Source organism: Paroedura picta, chromosome 3 (assembly GCF_049243985.1).
Source record: "Paroedura picta isolate Pp20150507F chromosome 3, Ppicta_v3.0, whole genome shotgun sequence".
NCBI classification, from domain to species: Eukaryota; Metazoa; Chordata; class Lepidosauria; order Squamata; family Gekkonidae; genus Paroedura; species Paroedura picta.
In genome coordinates this window covers 146,193,120-146,208,853 of record NC_135371.1, presented here as the reverse complement: position 1 = coordinate 146,208,853, position 15,734 = coordinate 146,193,120, and the positions used below count along the sequence as shown (strand labels likewise).

The 15,734-nt window shown below is 49.1% G+C and overlaps 1 protein-coding gene across 5 annotated transcripts in view; it reads right to left on the bottom strand.

The window, feature by feature from the left end:
- PRPF40B (pre-mRNA processing factor 40B) overlaps positions 1-15,734 on the bottom strand; it is a 38,721-nt gene that overhangs the window by 1,573 nt on the left and 21,414 nt on the right. For 4 of the 5 annotated variants that reach the window (XR_013229519.1, XM_077328469.1, XM_077328473.1 and 1 more), the window contains 11 exons: positions 15,356-15,464; positions 15,023-15,173; positions 13,548-13,738; positions 12,962-13,076; positions 10,526-10,617; positions 8,359-8,475; positions 6,097-6,234; positions 4,119-4,214; positions 3,832-3,912; positions 3,024-3,126; positions 1,371-1,432 (listed from right to left, as the gene is read on the bottom strand). Coding sequence is in view for 4 of the 5 variants with exons in the window: in XM_077328469.1 (XP_077184584.1) it covers positions 1,371-1,432; positions 3,024-3,126; positions 3,832-3,912; positions 4,119-4,214; positions 6,097-6,234; positions 8,359-8,475; positions 10,526-10,617; positions 12,962-13,076; positions 13,548-13,738; positions 15,023-15,173; positions 15,356-15,464 (1,255 nt within the window). In the remaining variant the exon portion in view is untranslated. The remainder of the gene's footprint in view (positions 1-1,370; positions 1,433-3,023; positions 3,127-3,831; positions 3,913-4,118; positions 4,215-6,096; positions 6,235-8,358; positions 8,476-10,525; positions 10,618-12,961; positions 13,077-13,547; positions 13,739-15,022; positions 15,174-15,355; positions 15,465-15,734) is intronic. The other variant, XM_077328470.1, reaches the window with a different exon arrangement.

Genomic DNA, 15,734 nt, shown 5'->3' with positions numbered 1-15,734 from the left:
CCTAGCATTAGACCAGTTTGAGGCCAATCCCATGTTTAAACCAATCATTTCCAGGAAGTTACAATATACCTGCTCCAGGTTTATTGTGGTCAGCATCTGTACAACAGCTGGCACTCTGAAGTTTTACCTGGTTTATTGTGGTCAAGGACAATTAAACATCGGCCCTCAAATCCTTCTACTTAGTTTAAAATCAGATAAAATAATATAAAACTAAATCATTAAACACCCTAGTGCGCCCTAACCATCATTTACCTTGTTTTGGGCTCTGCACAGATAAGCACAACATTTAGTCACTTGACTTGAGCAATGCCGATTTTCGTTGTTTAATAGTTTGTCTAAATAAATCTTCTCTGAGCAGCCATAAAGTGTACCCAAAAGTGGACGGATAAGCTCAGCCCGTAACTCTTTATAGTAGCAAACATGGCAGAATTTCCAGGGAACAAAGACAATCTTCAGTTCTGTTCTTTCCCTCTTCCTATAAACTTGCAGAGGCCAATCAACTTAATTTACACATATTATTACAGGGATACCCAACCTGTGTTCCACAGAATTAACAGTAGCATACATGGGAGGGGGGGGGGAGCAGGCAGACTTCCATCCAGGAAGAAATTCAGCAAAATTGTCACATTGTGCACCTTCAAACAAGGCCTAGGGACCATTTATTCAAACTACTGATTTGGCTCAGATTTCAGCGGCATGTGACAGATGCCCTGCCTTCCTCAGAGACCTCAGGGCCAAATTGTGCTTGGGACCACAGCATGAGGAGAGGTTCCTGCCCCCATGTGTGTGTCTGAGCTGAAACCAACCCCAGAGGGTATTTACTTGTGCTATTGCACATGCAGCTCCAAAATGGGGGAAATAGCCCTTCCCTGGGCATTTTGGCTTGAGAAAACATCATAGGAGAAAGCAGGAACCCTTTCTTCATCCCTGCTCTAGTGATCTAACTCAGTGGTCCGCAACGTGCGGGCCGCGGCCCGGTGCCGGGCCGCGAAGGCCAAGGCGCCGGACCGCGGCTCCCTCTCCCCGCCCCCCCCGCAGTAAAAAACTTCCCAGGCCGCAAGCTTGCGGCCTGGGAAGCTTCTTACTGCGGGAGGGCGGGGAGAGGGAAGCAGGGCCGGCCGCGCCCATGTGGGCGCGGCCCGATGCGCGGACGTGGCCCGCGGGTGCGGCCCGATGCGTGGGTGCGGCCCGATGCGCGGGCGCGGCCGATGCGTGGGCGTGGCCCGCGGGCCGCGCCCCGATGCCCCCGATGCCCCCCGCGCCCCGATGCCCTCAGAAAGGTTGGGGACCACTGATCTAACTCATTAAAAGTCATAATGTCTAGTTTCAGCCACAGCTTCTTTCTGAGACTTTATGCTCCCCTGACTCACCGATTTATGCCTCTTTTTCTTGCTTTTCTTCTTTTGCCTCTTGGAGCGCCTGGTGCTGTGCTCTGTGGACACAGATGGTGACAGGATGTGGGATTCTAGATGTGGGCTCATTGGATGAAGGTGAAGATCTCAGAGAGCCCAGCACATTTCTGTACATGGCAGCCCTTCCTCACTCGAAAGGAAATTGGCACAAGCACAGAGACCCAGCCAGGATTCGGGGCGTAGGACACCAAGATCTCACATACCCTACAGAGATCCTGTCTTTTCTCAGGGTTACTAGTTGCAGTGGCAGTGGAGCAATTCTTCAGCACCCCCAATTAAGAACATAAGAAGAACCTTTCTGCGTCTGACAAACAGTCCACAGTGACCATCAGGTTGCTCTTGGAGACGAACAACATGGCAAAGAGGCCCAGGGCTTCCTCTGATGCTGCGGCCTAGCTCCTCTTTCATGTCTACCCTCAGTTGCCTTTTTTCTAGGCTGAAAAAGTCACAGAATCTTCTGCCTTGCCTCCTAGGAAACATGGTCCAACCATTGCCCTTAGCATTCCAAACAGAGCTGCAGCAGTATTGCAATATTGGCCATTTTATTTCCAGTTCCTTTCTTAAGGGATCTGACCGAGGCACTCTGTTGACAGTCATCAGATCAAGATCCATCCCTGCTCCAGAGATCAAATCCAGGGTGGGTCCTGCTGGATGGGCAGGGCAGGAACAAACTGCAAGGCCCCTAGTGCTGCCATGGAAGACACTAGGCTGGCTCATCCATGTGGACATAGAAGTCCCCCAGAATAATACCTCAGGTACTGCAACACTTAGCAGCTGCCTCCTCCAGTAGACTCTGTAAGGCATCTCCTTATGCATTCAGCAGCCAGTACACCAGCAAGATGCCCAGTTTCTTGACTGAGTCCCACCCCAGGCTCACACGTTCAATACCTTGGATTGTCAGGGCAGGGAACGCCCTGCAGGAGTAAGATTCCCAATCAGCACAACTACCCCCACCCCCACCCCCACTCCGTGGTCTGGGGCTGATGGAGGACTGAGTAACCTGGGGAGCTTATTCTCAATGTACCTCAAAAAGAACACTGTAGAGGTGCAAAAAAGTAAAGAAGACAACCAAATAATTAGGGAGTTGAAGCATCTTTGCTGAAGACAAAGATGAAGACTGGGACTTTTGAATTTCAAAGAGAAACAATTAAGGGAGGGCAGCAAATCTCTGCATTCCAGTGCCAAGAGGCAACATCAGGGGAATGCCTTGACCTATATGTCCTATTGTTAGACCTCCAGAGGAACAGGCTGGCCATTGTGAGAGAGAGGATGCTGGATTAGGAGGACCTCTGGTCTGATTCACCAGGGCTCTTCTTACGTTCTTATTCAGCTACAATGAATTTAATTTGTCATGTTACCCCACTCACCCACTTTAGACAGACCCTCCTGCATCCCTGCACTATCTACCTTGGAACTCACCATCTGAATTAATTTGATACCATCTGCAAACCTGGCCACTCCACCGCACACTTGTAATTACAAATAATTTATGAAAGAGCCCCAGTCTCATTACCAACCCTTGTGGGACTGCACTGCTCACTTCTCTCCTCTGCAAGACCTGGCCTTTTATTCCTGCTCTCTCTGCTTATCATCACTGAAGTCCTCTCTTACCTGAATCAGGTGAGGACGATGCTCCTGAGCCAGCTGATTCAGAATGGTTCCGCTTCTTGCGTTTGGCTGCACGGTGGGGATGGTCTGAGCCCGACTCTGAGCCCTGGGGAGAAGAATGGGGTTTCAGCAAACATTCATGGCCAGGGAGAGGCTCGAAAGCCAAGTATTTGTATGAATATGAATCTCAAAGCACCTCATTCTACAGCTTGCACATTGTGTGCATGCAAGTGCACACATAAAAGTAAAGCCATTCAGTATCACCTGTTCTAATAAATACATACAGAGTACCCACTTCTCATCCACAGTTCAGATATCTTCCCTGCAGACCACATGTGTGTTGTAGGGATACTGCCATTATTGCCCCACCCTCCCTGCAAAGAGCACCTCCCCTAATCTTCACAACCACCTTACAATATTTTGGGTTTTTTCATAATCCATTTAGTGGTATTCTGAAAACTCCCAAATACTATCTGGACACTTGAATATATATATATATGTATTTTGGATATATATTCACACCAGCAAAAATCCAAATGTACATCCCTACCTGATACGGCATTAACAATTGTGACCCTATCAGTGGTCTAAAGTGACAAAATCCTCTGTGCTACGCCATTTTGCTGCATATCTAGACTACAGAGCTTCCTCCCACGATTCTGGCTCCTCAGCTGTGGCACTGATGCGGCCCAAAGATTCCAATATGTTGGGAGAATGTTTTCTACCTGGGATGTCCAACCAGCCTTGTCTAATGCCCTCCCCCTATTTGGCTCACTCTGCCGGTTTTGGCTTCCCTGGCCCAAGGCCTCACCGAAGCAGAGCGTTTGTGATGGTGTTTCTTGGGCTTCTTAGCATGCTTCTTAGCCTTGGCATGGAAGTGTTGACACTCCGTCTGTGGAGAGAAGGGGACAGGGGCAACCTGGAATTCAGCACTACAGCAGGGGTACGTCTAAGCACAGCCCTCCTGGGTGCCACCTATTCCCCATCCCACTGCTGGAGTTTATCAGCAGCTGCACCCCAGGATTCTTAGCAGGATTCTGCACAGAGCCCAAATCATTCCAGCCCTCCCAGAAGGGTTCCCATTAATCCCCTCCTCACCTCCAGCACTTGCAGAAACTCCCGAAAGAGACGGATTCGCTCGGATTCCAGCGTGATCTGTTCAAAGGCTATGTTATTGACAAACCGTTCTCGCGCCTGGCAGAGAAGAGAAGACACATGGGTCACACCCTTCCTCCCCAAAATACGCAGTGTCAGGGGTGCCACACACAAATTATAATAAAAAAAACTTGCATTACCCATAACTGCTGTTCGTTGACCACTTGTGTGCAGACACACATGCATGCAGGCCTGCCACAGAGAACTTTCCAAGCTAAAGCTCCTGAAGCCATTCTTAACCACCATTCAACATGAAGTCAATAGTCTTTGCTGGATGAAACTGGAAGATAGCCCACCCCTTTGTTGGAGGTGGTACTAGGACTTGCTCCTGAGCACTGCAACTCTCCTTCTTCCAGCCCCTCAAACTGAGGCCAATAACTAACCAAGGCTTGTGGATTCTCATTGAAACCAAAGTTCTCTCCCACGACCTCATCCTGGAATAGGCAATCCTATTGATCAAGAGACTGGAGAAGGTGCTTACAAAACCTGGTCTCCAAACCAGAGATTGATGCACTGTTTCCCCTTGGTCTGAGGAGACTTCGACGCACTCCACTTCAAACACTGGAGCCAACTCCCTGGCTGAGCCCAGGGCAACAGATCGCATGTGTTGAGTAACAGTGGCCAAGCAAGAACTGGTGTCTTGTCTTTTGAAGGACCTGTACATTGGCTGCCGCTGGATGGAAGCACCCTGTCCTTATGCTTCTCTTCCTTAGAAGCCAGGTCTCTTGGGTGGACCGTCCACTTATTTTCATCCAATGCAGTGATGCTATCAGCAGGTGCCCCAGGCACAGCTGAAACAGCCTTCTTTATGGATTTAGTCTGTTCCGACGGAAAAATATGCATTAACAACCAAACTGATGGTGCTCCCAACCGTGGGATCCTCACTGAGGGAAGAACGGACACAGAAGGTGTGGGTTCTGATGATTGGGGGGGGGGGGGCTTGTGGGGCTGGCCAAAAGGGTTTCCCCCCATAATGCTGCCTTCAGGTGCGAAGATCTATCTGATCTGGCCTGCTGTCTGAAATTCTGGCATATTTTTAATGCCAAAGAATACACTTCTTAAGCTTATCTTAAGAGGGGCATTTTGACGCTGCAGCGCACACACTTTTTGAAAATGGCCTTGGAAGCCATTTGTTTGTTTCTCTCTCTCTTTAGTAGGAAAGGGGAAAGAGCAGGAAGGCCTTCCTGTGCAGCAAGTATGGAGTGTCAGCAAAGAACGTCCTCTTTTTGCGGTGGCAGAAAAGGAACTGAGGGAAAGGAGCGCTTTGCCCTCGGAGAGAAGTTGGGCGAGAGTCCCCTCCCCTTCTGGAGCTTTAGCTTGGAAAGTTCTCTGGGGCAGGCCTCCATGTGAACAGTCCCAATGTGGGGCTGCAGCACATGGCAGAAAATGAAGGGTCAGTATAAACTGATACTGGTTTATATTAATCACCCTTATCCTGGTGATCATTACAAGGTTAGTAACAATTATTTTACAACAAACATTTCAAGAGATGACCAGTGATCAAAAAGAGGAGAGAACTGATCTGCTACGAGCACCAGCTTGTTAGGTGGGGGTTACAGGGAATACAATACAGCAGAAGGGGGAAAGGACACCCTTTTTAGCTGGTGTCAGGAGGTGGCAATGAAGCTGCAACACTGTGAAAGCCCACAGCTACAGAGTGACCTGAGGAGTGGTGATATTACTTTCCAGAGACAGGTTCCACAAGCAACTCAGTAGGTGTGTTCCTGTGTGATGCTTCCTCGCTACCTCCCAACACCCACCGGTTGTGGTGCCACCTCCCCCTTACTCTTCAGCTGCAGGGCAGAGGTCTTCTGTGTGAGCTGCCACCATCTGTGATATCGCCCAGCGGTCCGGAGGGCAGGGCATGCAGGACCAGTAGGGTGTTTACGCGGCTCCTGTAAGCGGCAGTGGAAGAACTTGCCTCATCCCAGGTGGTGTTGGGCTCCAGAGGGGGAGCAGCCTGCCGCAACATGCTCTTGAATGCTGCCTCCTTGCGCCGCAACTTGCGAGTTTCTTCTTTCTCCCGCTCTCGCTCCCGCGCTTCAGCCTTCTCCAGCAGCTGAGGAGACAGAGGGAGGGAGGGAGGGAGGCATCATGGCACGGCATGCCCCTTGTCTTGCCCAAGTGCTGCTCACTGGTCCTGCCCCAGAGACCGCCCAGGAACAGTCATGCCCTAGAGGTCCCTTCCTATTCCCTACAGCACGAGGATGATGATGATGAAGAAGAAGAGTTGGTTCTTATATGCCACTTTTCTCTACCCAAAGGAGGCTCAACGCGGCTTCCAATCGCCTTCCCTTTCCTCTCCCCACAACAGACACCCTGTGAGATGGGTGAGGCTGAGAGAGCTCTGATATCACTGCAAGGTCACCCAGCTGGCTGCATGTGGGGGAGTGCAGAATCGAACGCGGCATACCAGATTAGAAGTCCGCACTCCTAACCACACCAAAGTGGCTCTCTACACCATAGGTTAACAACATAGGTTAAGGCCTGTTGCTGTAGACCATTCTGAGGCTCATCGGTCCATCGCAATCAGACAGCCAGATACCCTTCAGAAGTTCACAAACTGAGCAGGTCCTGACCCCAGCAACTGGTAAACAGAGACATGCTGCTTCTGTGTGCAGGGAGGTTCCCTTCATGCTAACTAATGACAACAGATTGTGTGCCCTTCTAATCCATTTCTGCAATCCATATAAGGCAGGCTCCATCCCCACCTCTTATGGTTCCATAAGCACTGTCTGAACTGGTAACAGCCTCACACTCAGAGCCAGACCTAGAAACAGAAGCTGTCACAGAAGGAGGCCCCTATAATTCAAGAAACGTTCCACAAGTCCCCCAGAGGGATGGACCAAAACCAATGGGATGAAATTAATTCAAAAGAAATTCTGTCTCAACATCCGGAAGAAGTTCCTGACAGTTAGAGCAGTTTCTCAGTGGAACAGGCTTCCTCGGGAGGTGGTGGGTTCTCCACCTTTGGAAATTTTTAAACAGAGGCTGGATACCCATCTGACAGAGAGGCTGATTCTGTGGAGGCAAAGGGGTGTCAGGTTACAGTAGATGAGTGATTGGAATGTGAGTGTCCTGCATAGTGCAGGGGGTTGGACTAGATGACCCAGGAGGTGCCTTCCAACTTTATGAGTCTATGATCTACGATTCTAAGTCAATCATCACGTGCTATCTAAGAAGAGAAGTCATATTGGATCAGACCAATGGCTCATCCCATCCAACACTCTGTATTACAATGAACAAAACCCAGGTGCCATCAGGAGGTCCACCAGTGGGGCCAGAACTCCTGAAGCTCTCCCACTGTTGTCCCCCAAGCATCTGGGTCCCAGACAGAGTGTTCCAGCTATACCACTGATGGACCTCTGCTCCATATGTTTATCCAATCTCCTCTTGAAGCTGTCTATGCTTGCAGCTGCCACCACTTCTTGCAGCAGTGAAATCCACGTGTTAGTTACTCTTAGCAGGAAGAAGTACGTCCTTTTATCCATTCTAAGCTTACTGAAGAAGTGCTTTCTTTTCTCAGCCCTGAGACTAGCTTCATGAAGCAACGTCCAAAATGATATGGCAAATGAAGCCCCAAAAAGGTGCAAGTAACTCTTTAGGGGCCCTCCGTCTTAGAAAAACAACATGGAAGGCAGGAGTCCCTGCTTTCCTCACACTGCGCTTCCACATGGAATTGAAGAAGAAGAAGAGTCGGTTCTTATATGCCGCTTTTCCCTACCCAAAGGAGGCTCAAAGCAGCTTACAGTTGCCTTCCCATTCCTCTCCCCACAACAGACACCCTGAGAGGTGGGTGAGGCTGAGAGAGCCCTGATATCACTGCCCGGTAAGAACAGTTTTATCAGTGCCATGGCGAGCCCAAGGTCACCCAGCTGGTTGCATGTGGGGGAGCGCAGAATCGAACCTGGCATGCCAGATTAGAAGTCCGCACTCCTAACCACTACACCAAGCTGGCTCTCTGAGCATTGCTCAGAGCTTTAAATGGACATTCTCCGCAGTTGCAGTGTGGCTTCAGGGGAAATGAGCTGGGTCCAGGACATCTGGACTTGACTCACTGAAAAAGTCTCACATGCTTTGGCCCTGAGACTTTCTATGACACGTGGATCATAGTTGGTTTGATGTACTTGGCACATAAACCGTATCGTGCTGGCTTAATCATGGATCACCTAGCACCACTCACACTGTTGAAAGTCAGCTTAATGTTTCCTGCATCAAGGGTAGCAGCACGCTTGTCAAAGCTGATGACGTGGGCAAAATCTTCAAAGGTCGTATTTATTTCCACACTGAAGCTCCGGTCCTGACAAAAGAAAGAGGAGGAGGAAACACTGTTAGAAATTCCTCCTCAGACTCCGTCTTTCCTTTGGAGTTGTGCAAAAAGATGCTCACACCATATAATCCATACAACAGCCTTGCGGGGTAGATCGAGATAGGGCGTTCATCTGTCTGTCTGGAGCAGAAGAAAAGAGCAAGATTGGCATGTTGGGACAGAACTGAATTGAGAAACCCCAGGAAAAAAAACAATTCCCAGTCTTAGTAGGGCAGGGAATTTAAAATATAAAGAAATTATGTGAGTTGTTTATGCCAGAATTCAGAAACCGAAACTGAGGCATCCGGTGATGTCACACTCATATCCAGCATCACTCTGAGTCCCCAGCCATGACATGTGGGGAATGCTAATGTGCACTCTGTGCTTATAAAGGGGGAAAAAATCCTGTGTCAAGAGAGGGTCAATTTTGCAAACCAGTGCAGTTAAGGCACAAGTTGTGATATTTATTTGTACATAATGCCTCAGCAGCCTTTTCACAGTTTGGATGCTGCCATAAATGCAATCTTCTGTGGTTTAGGGTGCATATTTTGAATACTTTATTTGACACTGAAAATCTTAAATCACACCCACTGTGGCTTCTGACATTTTAGCGGGCACTGCCCACTTCAGTCTAAGCCCACTAGTTTCTAGTCCTGTGGACTAGAAACTTAAAAAAAAAACTAATCTTGTTTTTAATAACAACATTCTGTGTCTAATACCATGCAATAAACTTTTTCTATAGACCTGAAAATACACAGTCCCGCCAACCACTGAATAATAATACGCCATTTTATTTCTGTTCTCCTTATGTTACCTATTGATCTCCTCTCAACTTGATCACCAGCCTCAATCATAAAATTTAATAATACATAATAAAATTAAAAGATTAGTGTCTGTTTTACGGACATTTTCTGCCTTAGAAGGGACCCATGTGGCCCAATTAGTGCCTGAGACAGATTAGAAATACTGTTGGCTTGCCCAACGAAGACTGGCCATCATCACCTGGTGTCTAAAGTTCTTCCTTGTACCCGACACCATCTAGCCTTATGAAGATTGTCTAGCACCCCCTCCATCCTATCCTATCCTGCATTAAAGCAGGGTTTTTTTTCTATGAGCAGCTACACCCCACCCCTTCTTTGTTTAACATTTAACTCACAGAGTTCAAAAAGCTTGCACCCTACCTTGCAACCCTTCATGAGAGCCCTAAGAGAGGTGTGACCCTACAGCTGCTTCTAAATGTTTTTAATGGATAGCAACTTTTTCCTCCCACGCTTCATGTTGCTCATTAGAATGCAGAACTAGAAGTGTAGGAATCCACCCATAAAATTCCCTTAGTGCAGTGGTCCCCAACCTTTTTATCACCAGGGACTGGTCAATGCTTGACAATTTTACTGAGGCCCAGAGGGTGGTAGTCTTTTGCCAAGGGACGTTGCCGCTGCCTGAGCCCCTGCTCCACTTGCTTTCCCACCGGTGCCCTTGACTTCCCACCACACTCTGGGGGACGCTGCCAGCAGCAGCTGTGCAGTGCCACGCAGAGGGGAAGCCCCAGCCATGGCGGCCGCTGGAGAGCACCAAAGGTGAGCTGGCAGCAGAATGGCAGGGTAGCCCGCGAGGCAACAGCCAGGGAGGAGGAGCTGCGGCCCGGTACCAACTGATCCACGGACCGATACCGGTCTCCAGACCGGAGGTTGGGGACCACTGCCTTAGAGAACCTGCCCTGTTATTATCAATTTCACTTCCAAGAAATCAGTCTTTTTTTTTTAATTCACAAAAGTGAAATTGACATGAATGCCTGCCTAACCAGAAGCAAAAGTGCTCCAAGTACTACATATGGTAGATTTTGTGGCAGGCAAAGAAGAGGAATTTCAATGGGGCCATAGAACCATTGCTGAGAAAAGACAATTCCGGAAGCAGAACTCAAGAAAAGAGCCCAACCAGTAACTGAATCATGCAGTGGTTTCACTGGACCCTTGGGTTGGACTGCTATAAAACCGAAAGAGCTTGTGGGTTCTATCCTCTCCAATCTCAATGCTGCCTGTACCTTGAGAATATCCTTGATGATCTTCTTTTCATCATGGAAGCGTGCCTTGAGGTCTTCCACATAGAATTTAAACAGATCCAGAGGAGTGGAACCTGGAGGGGTAGGAGAACAGGAGCCCATCATAAGCAACTCTCACCAGAAGGGCGAATAAAGACTGTCATTTTCAAACTGCATTCCAATACAGCCCTGGTTTTCCCTGGAAGCTTTTCAGAGGTCCTCAATAAGATCAGTAAGTGGCAGACAAGCTTCCCTGATAGATCAGCCTGCCCACCCAAGGCAAATCTCCCCCAGCAGTGTGCAGAATTAGGAGCATGTTCAGAATAGGCAACGCAGTTCAGGTGGTGGGGACAGCAAGGCCTAACTGTATTAACTGAGACACTCAAAAATGCTCCAGCATCCTCTGGATTCCAGCTCTGTGCAGATGGGGAAGGACATCAGGCACCGATGCACTGGTCTTGCCCCCTGCCTCCTCACAGTTATCTACCAATGCACAGGGGCAGTGGCTCCTCCCCAGTGTCCTCCAAGCAGTGGGGAGGGCATACATCCGGGCACTTCCTCCACAGGTTTGCACGGTTCAGGCAACTTGGCAAGACCAGCACACTTGTGGGCACTCTCCCAGTCTCATGGTGAGTCAACACATGGATGTGTTGTTTGTACTCAGCTTTAGACATAAGCACTGGGGGCTGCAAAGACGATCACTCGGTGTGGAAAATGTCCCTTCAAGTTAGGAAGTTTGAAAACCAGTGAAACGAAACACAAATAAATAAAACAGAGGGAATTGCCTTAAACTTGTGGGAGGGCAACAGCCTCTCTGTCCTAGAGCTCTCTACCACCTCAGGCCCTGACCTTTCTAAGCCCTACGATCAGAGATGTTTTAACTGGAAACTCTGATAGCTGAATCTGGGATTTTCAACATGGCAGTGGTGCTTCTTGGCCATGTTACACACCCAGCTCTCAGATGTCCCTGGCTGCAGCCACGGGGCCTGATGAATTAAGGGATTGGAGCACCTTCCCTAAGAGGAGAGAGTTAACAATCTAGAACTTGTCAGTAAGAGAAAACTAAGGGGGGCATTCCAGAGGTTTACACAACTGCACACGCCATGAGCAAAGTGGTCAGAGAGAGCTTTTTCTTCCTCTTCCATAATACTTGAACTCAGGGGGTGCCCGATTAAGTTGATAAGCTGTCGATTCAAGGCGGGCAAAATGAACCACTTCTTCACTCAACCATCGACAGTGCAGTCCACTGTTAGTGGATGTCATGATGATCATGAGCACAGATGGCTTGAAAAGTATGTTAGGTTGATGGAGGGTCAGTTCCCAAGTACCTACTTGCCCCATTGACTCAAAGGAACCACCATATCCACAGGCTGTAGACCTCTGAATACCAGTGCTAGGAAGCAACATCCAGAAGATCTGACAGTTTTGCTCCCTGAATGGGTGGAACATTCCAATACATCACACCAGATCAGTCAATTGATGGCTTTACACTGGAATATAAATTTACTCCACCCTTCTGAAGTGTTGCCCCCATCCCAAATGCATAGCTTAGCATTCACACCATGTTGGACTTTCTGAGCTCTCTTTACAAGAGAAACTTCAGGAACAGACTGGAAAGGGAGATTGCAGAAGTGCAAGTTACTACAACACTCAAAACAATGGAATCCCCAGGACTCAACAGGGATACTGGTTTATTATCTCACTATGTATGCTAACCTCATTCAATTCTTATGTCTACATGCCTTACAATCCCCTCTTCTTTTTGTTTTATTTGGGACAATGGGACTGCAATGTGATGTAAGTAAGTATGTAATTTAATTTAGAATCTAAATCTCTGGTCTCAGGACAGGCTAATAAACTCAACACGGCTTGTCTCTTGTGGGGATGCTTCCAAGCTTGGGTGGAGACGGATGGGGCTAACCCCAAGTTTCTTAATTACTGCTTTTCACAAATGGGAAAGGGTCTGCCATTAATCTCTAACCTAAACATTTTTGTTGCCCCAATGATTTCGTGAATGACAACTGAACCCAAATGACTGATTGGTTTTTCTAGCAAGGAATTATCATACTGCCTATTTTGGATGATGAAGAGTGCTTGCACTCGAAGGCTCACGCCTTGAATAAATCTTTGTTGGTCTTAAAGGTGCTACTGGACTCTGCTTTTATTTTGGATGTTGTGATGCTGTTTACTAATTTGCCATTAATTTACTCTCTCTTTACATCTACACTTTTACGATCCCATTGTCTGCGGAAGGGTGCATCACCCACAAAAGCTCATGCCTTTGTTGGTCTTAAAGGTGCCACTGGGCCCAAATTTTGTTGAGCTCTTTACAGTCAGAGATTCTGCAATCAATTCGGATTCATTTTTCTTCTTAAAAGAGGGAGACGGTACGGGCAGAAGGGAGTGAGGACAAGAGGTTCCTGCCCAGCAGCTGCTTACCAGGCTGACCCAACATGTTGGCAAAGCGTCTGTCAGTGCTGAGCGAGGGGTACAGCTCCATCCACGTGGACATGGAGTGCAGGCGCCCACTTTCGTGAAGCTCGTCCAAGAAGGCCTGAGCAAGAAGCAGCCTGGTTATTCTACGATAGAGTGAGAGAGATCGGGGAGTCAGCCCCTCCCCCGTTCCTGGGCACTGCCAAGGTGGCCATATGCCCATTGCAAGGCCCGGATACCCACCTTCCCCGCACACTCTCCCAGCACCGCACTCCGAGAGTGTGTGTCTATTTTAAAGAAGAGCTGGTTCTTATATGCCGCTTTTCTCTACCCAAAGGACTCTCAAAGCAGCTTACAGTCACCTTCCCTTTCCTCTCCCCACAACAGACACCCTGTGAGGGAGGTGAGGCTGAGAGGGGCCTGATATGACTGCTCAGTCAGAAGAGGGGCAAAATAAATAAAACTGGCGGAGATCAATGAACCAGCAGGCAACTTATGCGAGATGACATGCAGAGCTCACAAGGCCTCCGGACAGCAACTCAGAGTTTCCCTAGAGACGGCCCTCTTAGCGCAGGACTGTTGCCGCGGATACCTGAAAGGCCTCCCTGTTCTTGCGCTGCTGGCGCCTCTCTCGTAGACGGCCACGCTCCCGCTCCTCTTCCTCCTCCCTTTCCAGAGTCCGGATGTGTTCCTCAAAGCAGATCAAGGCATCCTCCTTGTCCATGTCTGAAAGAGGCAAAAGGAGGAGGGGTCCAACTTGAGCAGATGGGCACAGCGGCTGCTCTGGAAAGGAAAGGGGACAGGCTTTGCCTCAGGCAGGTAGGACAGCCCCAGGACCCAGTCAGCCCATTCTGTCCTTCCTGTGACGTCTGGGTTTTCACCTGGCACTGCTGACACCCTTTCACCTCCAAAACCACAAGGCCCAGCAAAGAGGTTCAATAATCCTTTCTCTTCTTATGGGAGACAACTGCAGAACTGCAGGCTACAACTTATTCCTGGTTATAACTACTGGGCTTTCTATGGGGCAAAGGATGCTGTACTTGAAGGCCTGGCCATGGGGTCCAGATGGTGACAGCTGCAATGAGGCAAGGGGAAATGGTCCACCATTATATATTTAGACTGGGACAGTTTTCCAGAAGATGTGACACCAACTCCCTCAGTTCCCCTATACACATGTAGAGACATATGCCCCCTCCAGTCACAGGACACTTGTAGTAGAAAGACTAGTGTAGCAAGATCCCACTTACACTGTGACAGTGTCGGCACAGATGCTACCCTGCTCAGCAGCACTTGCCTGCACAGTCCAAGAGACCCATCCCACGTCTGCTATGGCCCCTTTTGCAAGTCATGTTCTCTCTGTCTCAGATCCCCATCTGGAAAACGGGGATGATAATGACCTACCTCACAGGGATGTTATGAGAGCAGACACAATAAAGGACCACAGAGAGCTCACTGCAAATTGCAAATGATCGCATGTAGCAGGAGAAACAGATGGGGGATAGTCCCCCAAACTGGCTATGCCTTAGCAAGGCTGTGAACACACTGTGCTGCAAGGAAATTCTGCACCAAAAGGTGGAATCCTGTGATCCACATTAAGCGATGCAATCCTTCATAAAGGCCATAGAATGCATCCTGATGGCCATGGGGGTCTGGGAGGGGAAGGGAACAGAATGTAACAGGAAATCCAACTCCTCAGCCATGAGAAGCCTTGCCTGACACACACACACACAGACACACACAGACACCCGGTGTGCTTCTGAAATTTCAGCAGACATTGCCCACACACTGTCTTCACATCTTTAAGGATCAGAAGCATCATGCTTAAAAAATAAAAAGGACAATTAAAACAAAGATTCTTGGGGTGTGGCACCCGGCATCCCATCAAAATCATGTTCACAAAACCAACACAGAGCCCTACGTGTCAAGGCAATGGGAGTGTGCTCAGTTGCGCCCTGAGCTCCATGGAGTTCCTTCGGCTCGAGAACTGTGACCTGGGTGGGAGACTGGCGGAAGGTCCGGGAGGGGAGGGAGGGAGCCGGAGCAACGGGAAGGTGGAAGGCGCCTCACTTTGCAGGTCCTCATCCTCGGCAAAGCTGGGGTTGTCCATCAGGTACTGCTGGGCCTCGGACCAGGTGGTCTGGAAGCTGACGCGGCTCATGCTGTCCAGGATGCTCTTCAGAGCCTGGATATTCCTCTTGCGCAGCTGCTTGGAATGCTCCTAGGTGGGTGGCAGGGGACAGCGTTGGGGCCAGCTCCCATCCCAGCAGTGCAGGAATCCTGGGTTCCGATTCCCAGGCGTGGGGTGGCTTGGGAGTTAAATGTACTGGGGTGGCGAGGGGGACAATCGGAGATCCAAGCCCACTTACCCATTACCCCGCCCTTGCCCTTGCTAACATTCACCTTCTCCTTCTTGGCCAAGAAAAAGAGAACATCGTCATAGATCTCCTTGCGGTCACGTTCCGGCACCATGGCCCACACTTCCAGCTCCCCAAACATCTGCTCTGCTTTCCTGTGTTTTGGGGGTAGGGAATACAACATGCCGTCAGAGGTGGGGGGACAGAATACTGGTGCTGCAGTCAGGTCAGCAAGAGATCGCTGATGGCAGGACTAGAAGAGCACATGGAGGTGTCCTACAAGGCATGTACATAAAACCACCCTGGCACACGTGCAACTAGGAGAGCTCAGCCAGATGTTTATACTGCCTCTAACGTGTCATTTTCACAACATGTAGCATAGCTACACGGAGTCAAATTCTTTCCCTTCCATACAACAGACAAAC